The sequence below is a fragment of the Solea senegalensis genome, linkage group LG13 (assembly GCF_019176455.1).
Source record: "Solea senegalensis isolate Sse05_10M linkage group LG13, IFAPA_SoseM_1, whole genome shotgun sequence".
NCBI lineage: Eukaryota > Metazoa > Chordata > Actinopteri > Pleuronectiformes > Soleidae > Solea > Solea senegalensis.
Genome location: NC_058033.1, coordinates 18,881,183 through 18,894,188, shown reverse-complemented (window position 1 = coordinate 18,894,188; position 13,006 = coordinate 18,881,183). Strand labels below are relative to the sequence as shown.

General features: G+C 40.6%; 2 protein-coding genes across 6 annotated transcripts; both read right to left on the bottom strand.

Moving 5' to 3' along the window:
- Positions 1-55: 55 nt before the first annotated feature.
- Positions 56-6,513, bottom strand: ccdc169 (coiled-coil domain containing 169). 4 transcript variants are annotated; one of them, XM_044041628.1, is made up of 9 exons: positions 6,229-6,513; positions 5,889-6,041; positions 5,731-5,813; positions 5,047-5,157; positions 4,468-4,508; positions 3,561-3,659; positions 3,098-3,151; positions 2,529-2,629; positions 56-2,034 (listed from the first exon to the last, which is right to left on the bottom strand). In XM_044041628.1, the coding sequence occupies exons 2-9, from the start codon at positions 5,963-5,965 to the stop codon at positions 1,875-1,877; spliced, it is 726 nt and encodes a 241-aa protein (XP_043897563.1). In that variant the 5' UTR covers positions 5,966-6,041; positions 6,229-6,513; the 3' UTR covers positions 56-1,874. The 4 variants fall into 4 exon arrangements, with proteins under 4 accessions (XP_043897563.1, XP_043897562.1, XP_043897560.1 ...); XM_044041627.1 differs by lacking the exon at positions 6,229-6,513 and having other exon boundaries at positions 2,535-2,629; positions 5,889-6,101; XM_044041625.1 differs by lacking the exon at positions 6,229-6,513 and having other exon boundaries at positions 5,889-6,098.
- A 178-nt stretch (positions 6,514-6,691) lies between these two features.
- sparta (spartin a) lies at positions 6,692-12,741 on the bottom strand. 2 transcript variants are annotated; one of them, XM_044042369.1, is made up of 8 exons: positions 12,691-12,741; positions 11,001-11,796; positions 9,328-9,522; positions 8,866-9,019; positions 8,488-8,682; positions 8,242-8,403; positions 7,992-8,082; positions 6,692-7,335 (listed from the first exon to the last, which is right to left on the bottom strand). In XM_044042369.1, the coding sequence occupies exons 2-8, from the start codon at positions 11,793-11,795 to the stop codon at positions 7,116-7,118; spliced, it is 1,812 nt and encodes a 603-aa protein (XP_043898304.1). In that variant the 5' UTR covers position 11,796; positions 12,691-12,741; the 3' UTR covers positions 6,692-7,115. The 2 variants fall into 2 exon arrangements, with proteins under 2 accessions (XP_043898304.1, XP_043898305.1); XM_044042370.1 differs by lacking the exon at positions 6,692-7,335 and adding an exon at positions 7,459-7,788 and having other exon boundaries at positions 12,691-12,731.
- Between the last annotated feature and the right edge of the window lie 265 nt (positions 12,742-13,006).

Here is a 13,006-nt window from a genome sequence, read left to right as displayed (position 1 = left end):
TTGGCCTTGCTAATTCACAAATCTGTAGCATTTCTGTGGAAAGTAAACAAACATACCAAATCTAGGTGTTTTATTTGCAGCTTCATCTGTGACAGTATTGCAGCTGACTATGAAATACATGAAATAAATCAAGTGATATTATTCAAAGATAGATTACGGCATTTAGGCTTAATCTCATTTCATATCTAATTAATTTAGTTTGCAAATTAAGCTACATAGAGCACATTGGCAGGTTTACAATCTGCTATTTATCATAGAGTATTTTGTTCCAAGATCTTTCTCAATGCAATACAACTTCCACTTTTTGATTCCGTTTTAGTGACACAATAAATCCCAACTAAAAGCCCCTTTTGTGAGGTTAATAATAAACATAATTGGGGTTTACTCACAAGTGGAATCACGATGTGATGATTAATACTGTGGCAAATCGAAAAACTTCCCGTTTGTTGACAGATGCGTTCTGTAATCATAGAATCCAAGCGCTACAATTATCGCTTTCAAACCACACGTAGTCTGACTCAAATTAGCATTTTTTCCTGTAGTAAACGCTTGGGAAGAGCCAACTAAATTACCCTGGACAGGCAGTAATATTGTGATTCATGGTGTTTTGACATGGTGATTTGTTACCATGTTTCACCTATCAGCACCATGGGGGCAGCACGCAGTGAGGGAAATGTGCTCAGTCTGTGGACTGGCCATTTTTATTTATTAAAGTTAAGTCATTTTTGTAAGTGAAACAAACTGGCACTGCAGCACATTTAGGACGGTGCACCAACCCAGCCGAGCATGCAGGAACAGAAATACAAGTAGAACGCCACAAACGGTAAAATGGACCTGATGGTGAGCAGTTTAAATGATTTTAGATGCTAAAAAAAGTGACGGCAAACACCTCTCTTTTAAATAGGTGATATATTGGCATTTAGTTATTTAGTTTAGCTTTAACTATACCTTATAGCATGTACGTACCAATAAAAATACACTGTTAGTGTAAAAGGAGTTGATGCTTGGGGCTTGATTTTGAGTTATCTTTTTATATCCTGGCAGTCTTGTCTCAGGAACTCTTGGGAATTGAAGGACAGAGGATATGCAAAATGATCAGTAGACCAAATCAGTAGAGAAAAAGGCAACAGAATAGAATCACCAGACCAAAAAAAGGCAGATTTAGGGGACAGAAAAACTAGGTCATACACTGGGAAAAAGTGGAATAAAAAAATAATTGGGATGCTATGTATACGATGAGACAAACGAGGAAAGAGTGAAGTAACAAGGTGATTATACTGTATATAGTATAACGATTTGGAGAGCACAGGTGCAAACAATCAAGTATTTAAGGCTAAATTAAAGCAAAAGACATGAAACTGAATAATGACTTCCAACTGGTTGTCTTTAAAACCACGTCCTCTTTTTTACAAGTTATTGTTTCTACTCAAGAATTACGAAGCTGACAGAAAGTGAACCCATCCTCCGCAACTCCTTCACAGAGATTTCTTACACCCACAGTATCAAGGAGGCCAGTGGGTGGGTAACCGAAGTGCAACCAAAGTAATGGACGTGGTGTTTCTTACGTAATGAAAGTTGGAGGTGGTGGTTGGTTAAAAAAAAAAAAAACTGCCTCAACAGGCTCCTGCCACATCATAAATGTGACAATTTACACAGTGAGTTCAGTGTATAGCTGTAAAATAAACACTGGATTAGGACACAGAACTGTTGCACGTGGGTTGAGAAATCTAGATACAAAAACTGCATTGTTTCTCCACAATTGGCTTTTGAGAAAATGCCAAACAAAGCCATAGGAAGGTGGTGGGCGTGTAAGTAAACAATAATATAACAATGAAAATTTAACCATATATGGACACTTTCTACTGCAATTAGTGTTAGTGTTCCAGGTAGTGCTTTAGGGTGGGTAACCTGCTCCCCCTTTGGGATTTCTCCTCTTCTCGTCTCTCAGCTGTTCCTCCTCCTCCTCCTCCATCTTCTGCTCTCTCGTTTCCTTTTTTTAAATTAGCCTCTGCATTCCTGCTGGTCTGCTTTCCTCTATTTGCCAAAAGATAAAACATTGAATGTGGAGTAAATTTCTTCAGCATGACTTTTTTTGCCAACTGCAAAATGAAGTCTAATCCAAAAACACACAGTTACCACAGAAACTCTACCACAATATTAAATCGTAATACGTCAAAGTAGATGCAGTTGAGTTTGAGGTCGACAAAGTCATTTCAGTGTCTTGAGCAACAGTTGTTAGATTGTTAGATTTTGGTTCATCTCGGGTTACATTACTTTATTCTGACGCTTTTAAAGATCTACAATACGATGCAAGTCAATATTCTGTTTTAATAACAGTTTCATCAAGTGATGCAAGTTTGTGCCTGATTTACGTAGTGTGATAATATTGTATAGGTGGATTCAAGTGTAAAGTTATACATATAAAATGTTTGAAATGAAATCTGGAAACCATAAAACAAATCTTACCAAAGAGAACACAATAATATTCTGTTGATATTTGTGACGCCATGAATATTGTGTGCATTTACCTGTACCTGCTGTGTCTCACTGAGCTCCACAGTTTGCTCTCTGCTGCTTTCTGTGGATGAGTGGAGTACTGTCTTCTTTGGCCTTCAATGGTGGAGGAGAGCTGGAGGAGCAGTGGATAATTCATTATCACAGCAAGTTCACAAGCTGTTTGAAAATACCAATCATGTACTTTGTATGTGTGGGGCTTTTGTCACATGTTGTCAAATGCATCTCTAAAAGTGCTGATAGATAAATGTAGAACAGTTTGTCCTGCAGCAGCCTTTGTCTTAGTCCTAAAGGAAACAGTGTTGATGCAGTATATGGTGTAAAAGTCCTTGACTAACTTTAATTTAACAAGGACTCACCTGTGACATCATGCGACAGAGCAGCACTTCAAGAGGATGAATGAGAATCATAATTAGATGTGAATAAAAAGCTGCCTGTGCTCTCTATGCTACACTGTCCTTTTGAAGAACTTGGCAGCAGTTTCTCAGTGTGTCACACATAAAATATTCGTAGTAAAAAAAACAAGATTTGGTTTGAAAGCTACACAGTTGACGTGCCAGGGTTGATTAACGTGAACGCCTACCTTAGCAATTTCAGAAAGATACGCTCGGCGCTCGTCGTTGGTCTTGTGAAAAGCCTGACATTTGAGAGAAACAAAAGACGCTGTCAGTAATCTGCCTGCTCATGGCTAAAGTGCTGGCTCTGTGTATTCCTGAAGTCTGCAATGTTAATGAGCAGATTACCACACGGATTTAGTGGTGGCACATGCTACCCTTAAACCTCCATTTATTGAACATCTCTCTTGTTGTTGAGCAGAACAATAAACAAAAGAAGGAAATCATATTGGCCCAGTCAAAGCAGCACAAGATTAAGAATAAACACATATTTTCCAATCTTTCGCTAATTATTGTAAACATGCATCACCTGAGAGTTGCCCGTCTAAAGAAACAATAAAAACTGGACCAGCAGACACAGTGAATCGCATTAGTACACAAACACAACATCTCTAAACGTGCTCAATCAACAAGGACATCAGAGAGTGAAACCTTTCCCTCCTGCTCAGTTCTGTGCAGACAGTCCATCAGCTGACTCTGGAGGTCAGACTTCTCTTCACTCAGGAGCTTCACACGCTGCCGCAGAATTTCCTGCAAGAAAAAGGAAGTGTTTCCATTAACCAGCTACATTTCCACTAAATTGGCATTACATCTGCTGGGATTAAACCATAACACAATGTGTACAAGATTAGATTGGGCCAATACAAGTTCAGGTTTATTCATTTGTATTAAGTACTTTGTAGATGGCTACAGTTACATATTCATATTTTGCAAGATGCTACCCATAAGTAATTGTCACGCAAATGATGCTGACATTGTTTCTACAAAATAGAGGATATTTAACAACGTAACATACAAGTATTCAACAATTACAGAGTATCAGAGATGGCATGATTGTTCTTCAACAACATGGTCTCAATAAACAATACATTGCATTAATTAATGGTGATATATATTCTCCTCACATACTCAGTCTGCCTACAGAGCTTCAGTTCAGTCTTCATGGACACACTAATGAGCATCTGTTAGTTCTGCCTTAAGGCACAGAGGCACACACATGTTTGGACTGTGTTTTGTCAACATTCAGGGTGTGGTGTGCAGTCATGTGTGTGTTAAAACTGTAATTATTGTGCATTACTGTCCAATGGATTGTAATCCAGTGATTACGGTGCTGTGATGTGTTTATTCATCCTTGCATTAGTTGGAGGACGTGTTGTGAGTGTTACTGCTGACTTCTCTCCCCCACTCTGTGTCTCTGGCTCTCTCTGCTGGTTTGTATGTGTTTCAATCATATACACACACTCCCAGCTCTGTGTAATGAGTTTTTCTTTTTTCGAATATGCACTTGAAATAACACCCCTTACACAGAAACATCAGTAAATGAAGACAGATCACTCACTACTGGCATGTCATCAAAGGAGCGGATTGAGGCCAATCGATCTGTGAGAAACAAAGAGAGTATGTGAGCAACAAAGTGTGCCTGCAACACAAATCACCTCGCTTGAATAAGTCTGTATTTTTCCACTTGCTGATTAATACTACTGAAAATGAAGACTGATCTCAGACGTAATCTGGTGTGAAGCATTTAAAAGGACCTGAGGAAGCTTGTGTCAGATTTAAAAACCATAAAAGGGAGGACGGTTCAAAAGGACAGTCTTCAAATTTGACTTACTGGCAAAAACCAACAGACATTGAAAAGTAGCAGAAAACTGTTACACAGCAACAAGGAACCAGAGACAAAAACAAATCAAGTGAATAACTAAATGCTGCAAGAAACTAACAAACATATACTTTAGGTTTCAAATGGTGACATTGAGGATTAATGAAATCGTGTGAATAAAAGCATATATGGGTTCACTCAAGAGACCAAGCAGCTCTTTGTGTAGAGAATGGAAACCATACTGTACTCAGAGTTTATGCACGTCAGTAAAACCTAATAAATTCACCACATCCTGTATTTACCACAATAAAAGCTCACCCATGGGGTTGCCTCGCATGTCCTCCAGCCTCTCGTGAATGAGTGAGATCTGTCTGTCCAACTGTCCATTCAGCTCCACCTGCGTCTCATACCTCGTCTTCCACTCATTACCTGGAACATAGCAGATGGAGTCACAACACATTACAAAGAAAAGTGGTCAGTGGTAAACACAAAGCTTCCCAGCAGCTGACTGATTCAAGGTGCTGACATAAGGACGGAGTCAGGGAAGAAGACTATACTATTCAGTCCATTGTCTTGGAATGACCCACAGGTCCATTTGAGGTCCCCTTGTCTGGTTTCAGAATAAAATGTGAGTTTTAGTCACTAGTTGCATATGTAACATCTAGCTGTGGAGCATTGTTTTACTCTTAATATTTTAACAACTTAATGTTAAAATGGTATTAATGCTTATAAGCGATTGTATTTTATTATCCAAAATTAACTGCTGCTCATTTTGGCCAGAACATCTCCGGAAAGGAGATTATTAATCTCAAAAAAGGACATTTCCTGGGTAAATAAACAAAAGAAATATACAAAAGCTGAGAACATTTGTAAGATGAATCCAGTGTGGACAAATAAAAGGTAATGGTATTTTACTGCATGTTGTAAGCATATTAAAAGACAACATTTAATGAAATTAAATTAGGCTTTATAGATAACCGTGTCCTACAACAATGTACTCACCTTCTCCATCAACACTGTGAAGTCTTCCTTGCAGTTCACACATGGTGCTGCGCAGGTCAGACACTGAATCTTCAAGCATCTCTCTATCACCAAGAGCCACACGGTGTTAAGTTTTTACTTCTTGATGGATAAATTAGTTATTTTTGGAACAAACTCACCTCATTTCCCTCTCCTGTTCAAGGTCTGCCTGCAGACGCGTCAGGTCATGTTTGCTGTAGTCACTTTCTCCACTCATGTTTCTGATTCTAATTACACTAAAGACATGTTTACTGTGTCTCCTCGAGGGTTTCCATGGAGACGAGTGTTTCCGTCTGCGTCGGAAATGACGGAGCATTTTTTTGCGGGACGTTCAAATGTTGAGTTAAATCTCCTGCTCAGTTTAAAAATTAGAACAAAATTACGTTTCGGTTCGACTCTACTCGATCACGCGACTTCCATCAAGGGACCGTCAATAAATTCGCGTTTATATACTGTTGTGTTGTGTGTGTGTGCTGTTACCTCTCGTGGTAGTAATCCAATTTGGCATTGTTTAGAATCCGTGGGTCACAGAACGCAGTTTGTGGGGGGAAACAAATTAACAGAACGGTTGTCTAATAAATTAAACTTAAACAAAGGGTCAAAGTCAAACCGAAGGAAAACAACATGGAGAACTACGGGGAGCAGACCAGGAACTCATGAAGTCCAGAGTGCGGGGAAGACAAAAAACAAGGAACAGAAAAGAATGAACATGTGGAATTAAACATAAAAAACAAAACAAAAAAACCCTAAGTTAACCAACAAAGACACTGGGGAGCACAGAGACAGGGGGGGACAAACACAAGACACAGGTGGAACACATTAGGGCGGGGCAAGCAATCAACAGGGAAGACAGGACAGGAAGGGAAAACTAAATAAGGTACACACAAGGGAACAACTTCAAAATAAAACAGGAAGCAAATGGAAAAAAAAAATATGAAAGGTATTGAAAAATATATACTTTTATTATATGCATATTAAAGGATATATAAACTCCAATGCTGTAAACACCAATACAAATAATTATGTTCTGTTACTTCTGGGTAGTGGCTTGAAACCAGTGGGTTATTATAGGCCACAAAAGAGGTGCGTCTTATTTATGTAGCAATATAATACAATTGTATGTTTATTTAGTCATTGATTTAAACATATAAGTCAAAGGTAGATAGTATTATAATCTTGTCTTATTTACCTGACACAAAACCTTGTCTTTTCATTCACAAAAAATACTTACATGTACACTTTCATTGTGACTAACTGTTGTATTTTGTGGTTTTCCTTTTGTTTTTCATTCCACATTAAATTTAATGAAATAAAATGCTACTGTCTCTACTGAGGTATACACACTCTTCCTTGTTGGAACTGGGAATCTATTTTTTCATCTCTCCGTCGCCTTTCTTCTGGTCCTCCTTCCTCTCAGTTGCCGTTGTCTGTCCTTCACGGGATTTGCACATGGCCTTGGCCGTCTGTTTGCCTGTCGTCTTAAGCATCGCTTTGATGCCCAGATTGTCAATATTGTATGCAGTCACACCAACATTGATCACTGACTGGAGAGCCGTGTCTGTGGCTTGGCCTGTGGGGTCACCGTACCTTCACCGTGAACAATATGGTGGGATTAGGAAATGGTGGCTTGGTGTGAGAAAATACATTTGTAGGTAATGCTTATTATTTGTGTATGTACACCAGAGTTAAAAAAAAAAAAAAAACATCGTATTGTGGGTGTGCTGTATTTTTATTAGTTACAAACCAGGGAAAAGAGGGTTACAGATGGCATCACCACCCAAACAACACGACACTGCAGTCAACAAGGAAACACACACACCAGAGAATTAAACTTGTCAAAAAACAACCCAAAATACAGACATGTACACTTTCTGCTTTAGCTATTGCATGTAATTTGGATGATGTCTTATTTAGGGTTATTTTCTGACTTGAGTGTTAAAAGAAAGCATTGAACAAGTTAGTTCACAAGTATTTGCCTTTGCTCCCCCGTGCAGTCATTTGTTGCTGGGCATGTTAAACAGACTCTCTAAGCCCCTAAATCTGAAAAGAAACAGGGTTTGAAAGCAGGTCAGGTCCCCAGCACACCGGGAAGAAAGACAACAGAGTCAACAACTTCAAGACTTTCTGTTGCTGAAAGTGAGCACACAGATTTAGAATCAAAATAAAATCAACCAAGCATTAATGACTGGAATAGTTCTTCTCAATAAAAATGCATTTCATGTGTTAAAAATGTCAGCACTTACTTGTACGTCACATTTGTGACAGTCTCTGCTCTAACACTTTTGCCAACAAGCTTTGCTCCGTTCTCTAGACTAGTCCAGACAGTAGAGAAACCTGGTTTGGATGTAAATGAAAAAAATGTTCAATACTTTGAAAAGACATTGATAACGTGTCTTTAAATGCTGTCCATCTTCATCCATCAAGTAGATTCGATTTGTGTCCCATTTGAAAATGAACATTTAACATCACGTATACAGTTTCCCAGGTACACACCTTGTACACTGCTGGCTGCCACATATTTGGTTCCTTCCCAGTTTGACGGCTCACCCTCTTTGTGCTTCTTCAAAGATTCTGGGATGAGCTTGGCACCATGTTTCTTCACATGCGGCGCCACCTTTTCTGCCACATGTCCTGCCACTGTGCTCACTCCATTCACTGTAAATATACACACAGGTATGCACAAGGTGAAGAATCTTGAATTTTGTGTGGAATGGGTCCTTGTACGTCTCAGTTCCTTACCTAAGAACTGGCTGACTCGCAGAACACCCCCGGTGGCCTGTTTAGTCACCAGCAGACTTTTGGTGACGTGGGGGCTGACCTCTGAAGGAGTCTCCTCAGGTGTTAAGTTGTCTCGAATCTTTCCTCCTCCTCTGTGAATGGCCCGACTCGTGGCGTCTGCTCCTTTCAGTAACCCTTCACCCAACCACGTAGCCCCTAAAAACAGCCAGATATTGTTGTAAGATGTGCTGTACATCAAGAGGTGGAACATTTTCTGTGCAGAACTGAATCCTGCTGCATCAGTTAACACTGCCCTCTAGTGGTCATTTTGTAGAAAGAGGAAAACTGTGTATACAGCCTATAAACAAACTTGTCCAATGTTTCTTTTTTTGGACACACCTGACAAGATTTTTTGTGCCATCTTTTCACTCCATCCAGGAAGCAGTGGTCTTTCCTTCTCCCCAGTTGCTTCCTTCAGTCCAGGCTCTAGAGCTGGACCAAGGGGGACTTTGGTGCTCAGGTTGATGACCTCTGATCCCGTCTCCTCAGGATTCTGTCAAGACAAAAGTGTCAAATACAAAAACAGCATTTTTATATGGCATTTAAAAATAAGCACACACCCCGATCATGTGTCTGTACATTCCTGTAACATTTACACCTGCAACAACTAAACTATTTTGTTCCGGCTTAGGTGTAGAGGGGGTGTGTTCTGTAACTTCCTGATAACATCATAAAATAACAGCACCAGGAAGGAAACGTTTTGTCAAAATAGAGAGCGAAGGCACAAACAATCAGTCAGAAACTAGTCATTGCTCTGCCAGCATGCACATCACTCCTTACGTGAGGTCAGTAAAGACAGACCTGGATCCTGAGATCAGCCAGCTGTGACAGGAGGTCCCGAAACAACTCTCGACAGGCGGCGGGCAAGTCAGAGGACAACACAATGCCCACATAGGATCCTGGTGTCACTGCCAAGGGGTCGGTGAACATGAAGATCCCAGAGTTGGCCAAGAGCACCGGAGTGTCTGCCGTCAGTGGGTAAAGCCAGTCACACACCTAAAAAAAACACGGAAAAACAAGATTGGAATAAGGTGTTGTTATCCATCATTATAATACCGGTTGTATTCCTTCTTACCGATCACCAGTTCAAGTCAAAGAATGTATGTGAAAATGCAATCCCATAGTTTTCCAGTTTGAAAAGTGAAGCACAGGAAATGGGGATAAAGTAGTATCAGGTGAGCCAAAAATGAGCCTAATTCTCACTCAATTAATAACATCCTGAGGAGTTAATGGTCTCAGTCACTGATCCAAGGTGTTCTTCAATTAACATAGTGTCAGTTATTCCTATTGAGATAAGCATTAAGGCAATTAAGCATGGCACATAATGTGTGATTTACAAGTTTGAGTTGATTTATAGTGGCATTAAAGGCTTTTTGTGGGAGAATAAATCAAATTATGTTTTCGTAACATCCTCATTTCTTGACGAGGGACCTCAGGTTTTTGAAATCAGACCGAAAAGTCTTTTGAGTCTTTCTCTCCACAAACAAAGACACAAGTAACGAACTGGAAAGGACGATTTCTGATCTTAATTCAGTTTTTAGGACATTGTTTCCCAGCAGGTACAGACAGCATCCTACAAATGTTCACATGAATTTGCCACATCAGGACTTACTGTAATGTCCATCATGCACACAGATAATAATCCATACTGTACAGACTTTGATGCTATCGGTATGCCGCCAAACATAATGACCCCTGTGTGTGAGGGTTCAGGCAGGACACTGACGACAAAACACAACAGAAGTGCAGACTCATCGCTTAAAAGAACCATTGTCTTGCTCGGAAACAAAAGCAGGACCAGAAAACAAGAGAGCTGCCCACCAGGCTGCACAGTCATGGGACAGACATTCTTTGTAGAGGTGCCAGAATACATTATTACTGCTGGTCAAAACAAAACAAACCACCACAAACTATGTTTAAGCCACTGGGGTCAGTTATTTTTTATAAAATGCACTGATCCCTATTATCCAAATGTGAGGATTTGATGTATTTCTATAAATTTAATATCTTCCTGTTTGAGATGGTGAGATGAATTTGGGAAATTGTGACGTTAGAGATATTTTCACCATTCCCTGTGTGTGTTGTTGTTGTTTCTTTAACCACAAACTAATTGATAAATAAAGAAAATATTCATCAGATGAATCGCAAAGGAAAAGTTGGCTTACTTTAATGTCCTAAACCAGCTGATAATAAATCAGTACAGGACATTAAACGGCTTTCCTATACTGTACGAGGATTGTCAAACTCTACGTTGATAATAACCATGACAACGCCATTATTTATAAACAGAATTCCCTTGTGACGACAACACAGTGACTCATATAGTCAGTTCCATAACTGGTCTAATTCCATTGTCGTGGTTTCTAAAGGGGTATAGTGAGCCTTACTCACCTCCAGGACGCCTCCACCCAACAAGAATGCTTTGCTGACACAGCACACAAATATGTAGAATTATGACACAGTGTATTACTTACATGGAGACAAGCTGAGGGTTGTCCTGCAGCGGCGGCTGACTCCTTGTTGTCGCTGTCAAATGCGATGATGCGAAGGTAGCCCGGGTTAGACAGGGCTGTGACCTGTCCATTTGGAGCCACAAAAAACAACTGCACCCCGGCGGGAATGAAAAGCAGCTCACTCCCGTTCCGTCCGGCGTCTGCCCCAGTCCGAGTTCCTGACCAGAGTCCATCAGGACCATAAGCCAGGCAGCTGTGCCCATTAGTGGGCTTTGGTGTGTATGCTGGAGGATGGTCCCCTGAGTTAGCCATGGCTGCTGGAGCCACTGCAGGAGATGTGAGTCCGTACGCAGCAGCAGCAGGGGACCGAGGCCTGGGAGGTGGGGCTCTCTTAGGGGTTAGGATTGTGTCCTGGGTTTTAGGAGGTATGGTGGGGTGGAGGGAGCCAGGGAGAGGCTGACTGTTGGGTGCCAGCTCTGGATCAAAAGTGGGAGGAAGATCCTTTAACAGTTGCCGCTTCTGGCCTCCTATTGTCAGCTGAGAGGTTGCGAGGTCAGAGAGGTGGGCGTTGACAGTGCGCAGAGTGTCCCTCATTCGCAGCTGAAGCTGCCTGGCCTTGTCCCATATCTGTCCCTGCTGCCTCTCTCCCCCAGTGGGTACTTCCACACCTTGGGAAAGGTGTTGTCGGCCCTTCCGGTAATACTCCAGGGCTTTGTCCGTTTGCCCACCCTCTTCAGCGTTCAACCCACGACTCAGGGAGTCAAACGCCAACTTATACTGGTCCTTGATGATCAGCAGCTCAGCAGGCTCGGCCATACTGAAACAGACACAAAAAATATAAATAATACTTTAATAGTAATTATCTTAAGTTATTCTGCCTTCAAGTCACACACTCAAAGTTTTGTCTCCAATAGTTGTTGAAGTCTTGTCCAGCAGAGGTCAATTGAATGCTATAAAAGTGCCCATAGGTGAGAGTAAATGATTATTTGTCTCTATATGTACCCTGCCTTTCACCCTATGTCAGCTGGGATTGGCGATTAACCAATGAATTGATTATTAATCGATTACTAAACTAATTTTATACTCCATGAATCAATTTGAATGTTTGTGTTTTTGGAATCAAAACACGCTTTTGGATTTCTCAGCTTCTTAAATGGGAACATTTTCTGACATTTTATGGACCAAACGATTTCTCGATTAATTGAGAACATAAACGTTGCAGCCCTATGACAACACAACGTGACATAAGATCAGGTAACTCCATGTGTTTTAATCTGGTTATTGTTCATCACTGTTTATTCAGAGAAATAGTGTTCCCAATGTAAACACAGTCAGTGAGAGTGTGAGGTTTGCAGCCTTAAATCAGGTGTGAAGTTTCACAGGGAAACCAGCTTGAATTATCCTCACGACTCAGACTGAGCAGTAATTACATGAGTTCATGTCAGAAAAATCTCTGAAATGTTAAGTGTTGCTGGCAGCTTTAAAACTTTGCAGAAAAAGACAACAAATCAGGTTTTACCTGCACAACAAGATCCATGGACCTGTGTGTGAGTAGGATTATATTCTGCACATGGACTCCACACTTTAAATAAAAGTATTCATGTTTTTTTGTCCCGTCACAACAAAAACGCTGCCTGTTACATTTCCTGACAAATACAAATACATAAATAACTAAATAAAAAGGCACAGTACCAACATAAAACTGACTTACCTTCAACTAAAATGGAATATAATGTGAAATAAAAAGTAATAAATACAAATAAATAAGTCCTTAATTCACTTTTCGTCACTTCTTCTGTGCTGTCATTTCTGTGGCTCTCACGTCAACGTGCATTCACGATCTCACCTGCCGGGTTTGTTGCAGCCGCAGACACAGGACAAGACACGCCCCCCCAGGGGAACCTGAGAATGGGTGTGTCGGTGTGCCCTGAAAAAGGGGGCGTGTCGTCCCCCGGGGTGCAGCTAGACCTACTTGTGCCTGTGAGATAAAACAAAGGTTTGAGGGACTTTCAAAATAAAATCAATAA

Excerpts from the sequence above, each read along its gene's own strand:
- ccdc169 (XM_044041625.1), bottom strand. The coding sequence starts at position 6,064 with ATGCTCCGTCATTTCCGACGCAGACGGAAACACTCGTCTCCATGGAAA. Across the intron at positions 2,630-3,097 it reads ATCTTTCTGAAATTGCTAAG|CTCTCCTCCACCATTGAAGG; the intron begins GTAGGCGTTCAC and ends CTGCTCCTCCAG. Across the intron at positions 2,035-2,528 it reads GTGAGACACAGCAGGTACAG|AGGAAAGCAGACCAGCAGGA; the intron begins GTAAATGCACAC and ends TTTGGCAAATAG.
- sparta (XM_044042369.1), bottom strand. The coding sequence starts at position 11,795 with ATGGCCGAGCCTGCTGAGCTGCTGATCATCAAGGACCAGTATAAGTTG. Across the intron at positions 9,523-11,000 it reads AACCCTCAGCTTGTCTCCAT|GTGTGTGACTGGCTTTACCC; the intron begins GTAAGTAATACA and ends TGTTTTTTTTAG. Across the intron at positions 7,336-7,991 it reads GTCACAAATGTGACGTACAA|GTACGGTGACCCCACAGGCC; the intron begins GTAAGTGCTGAC and ends TTCACGGTGAAG.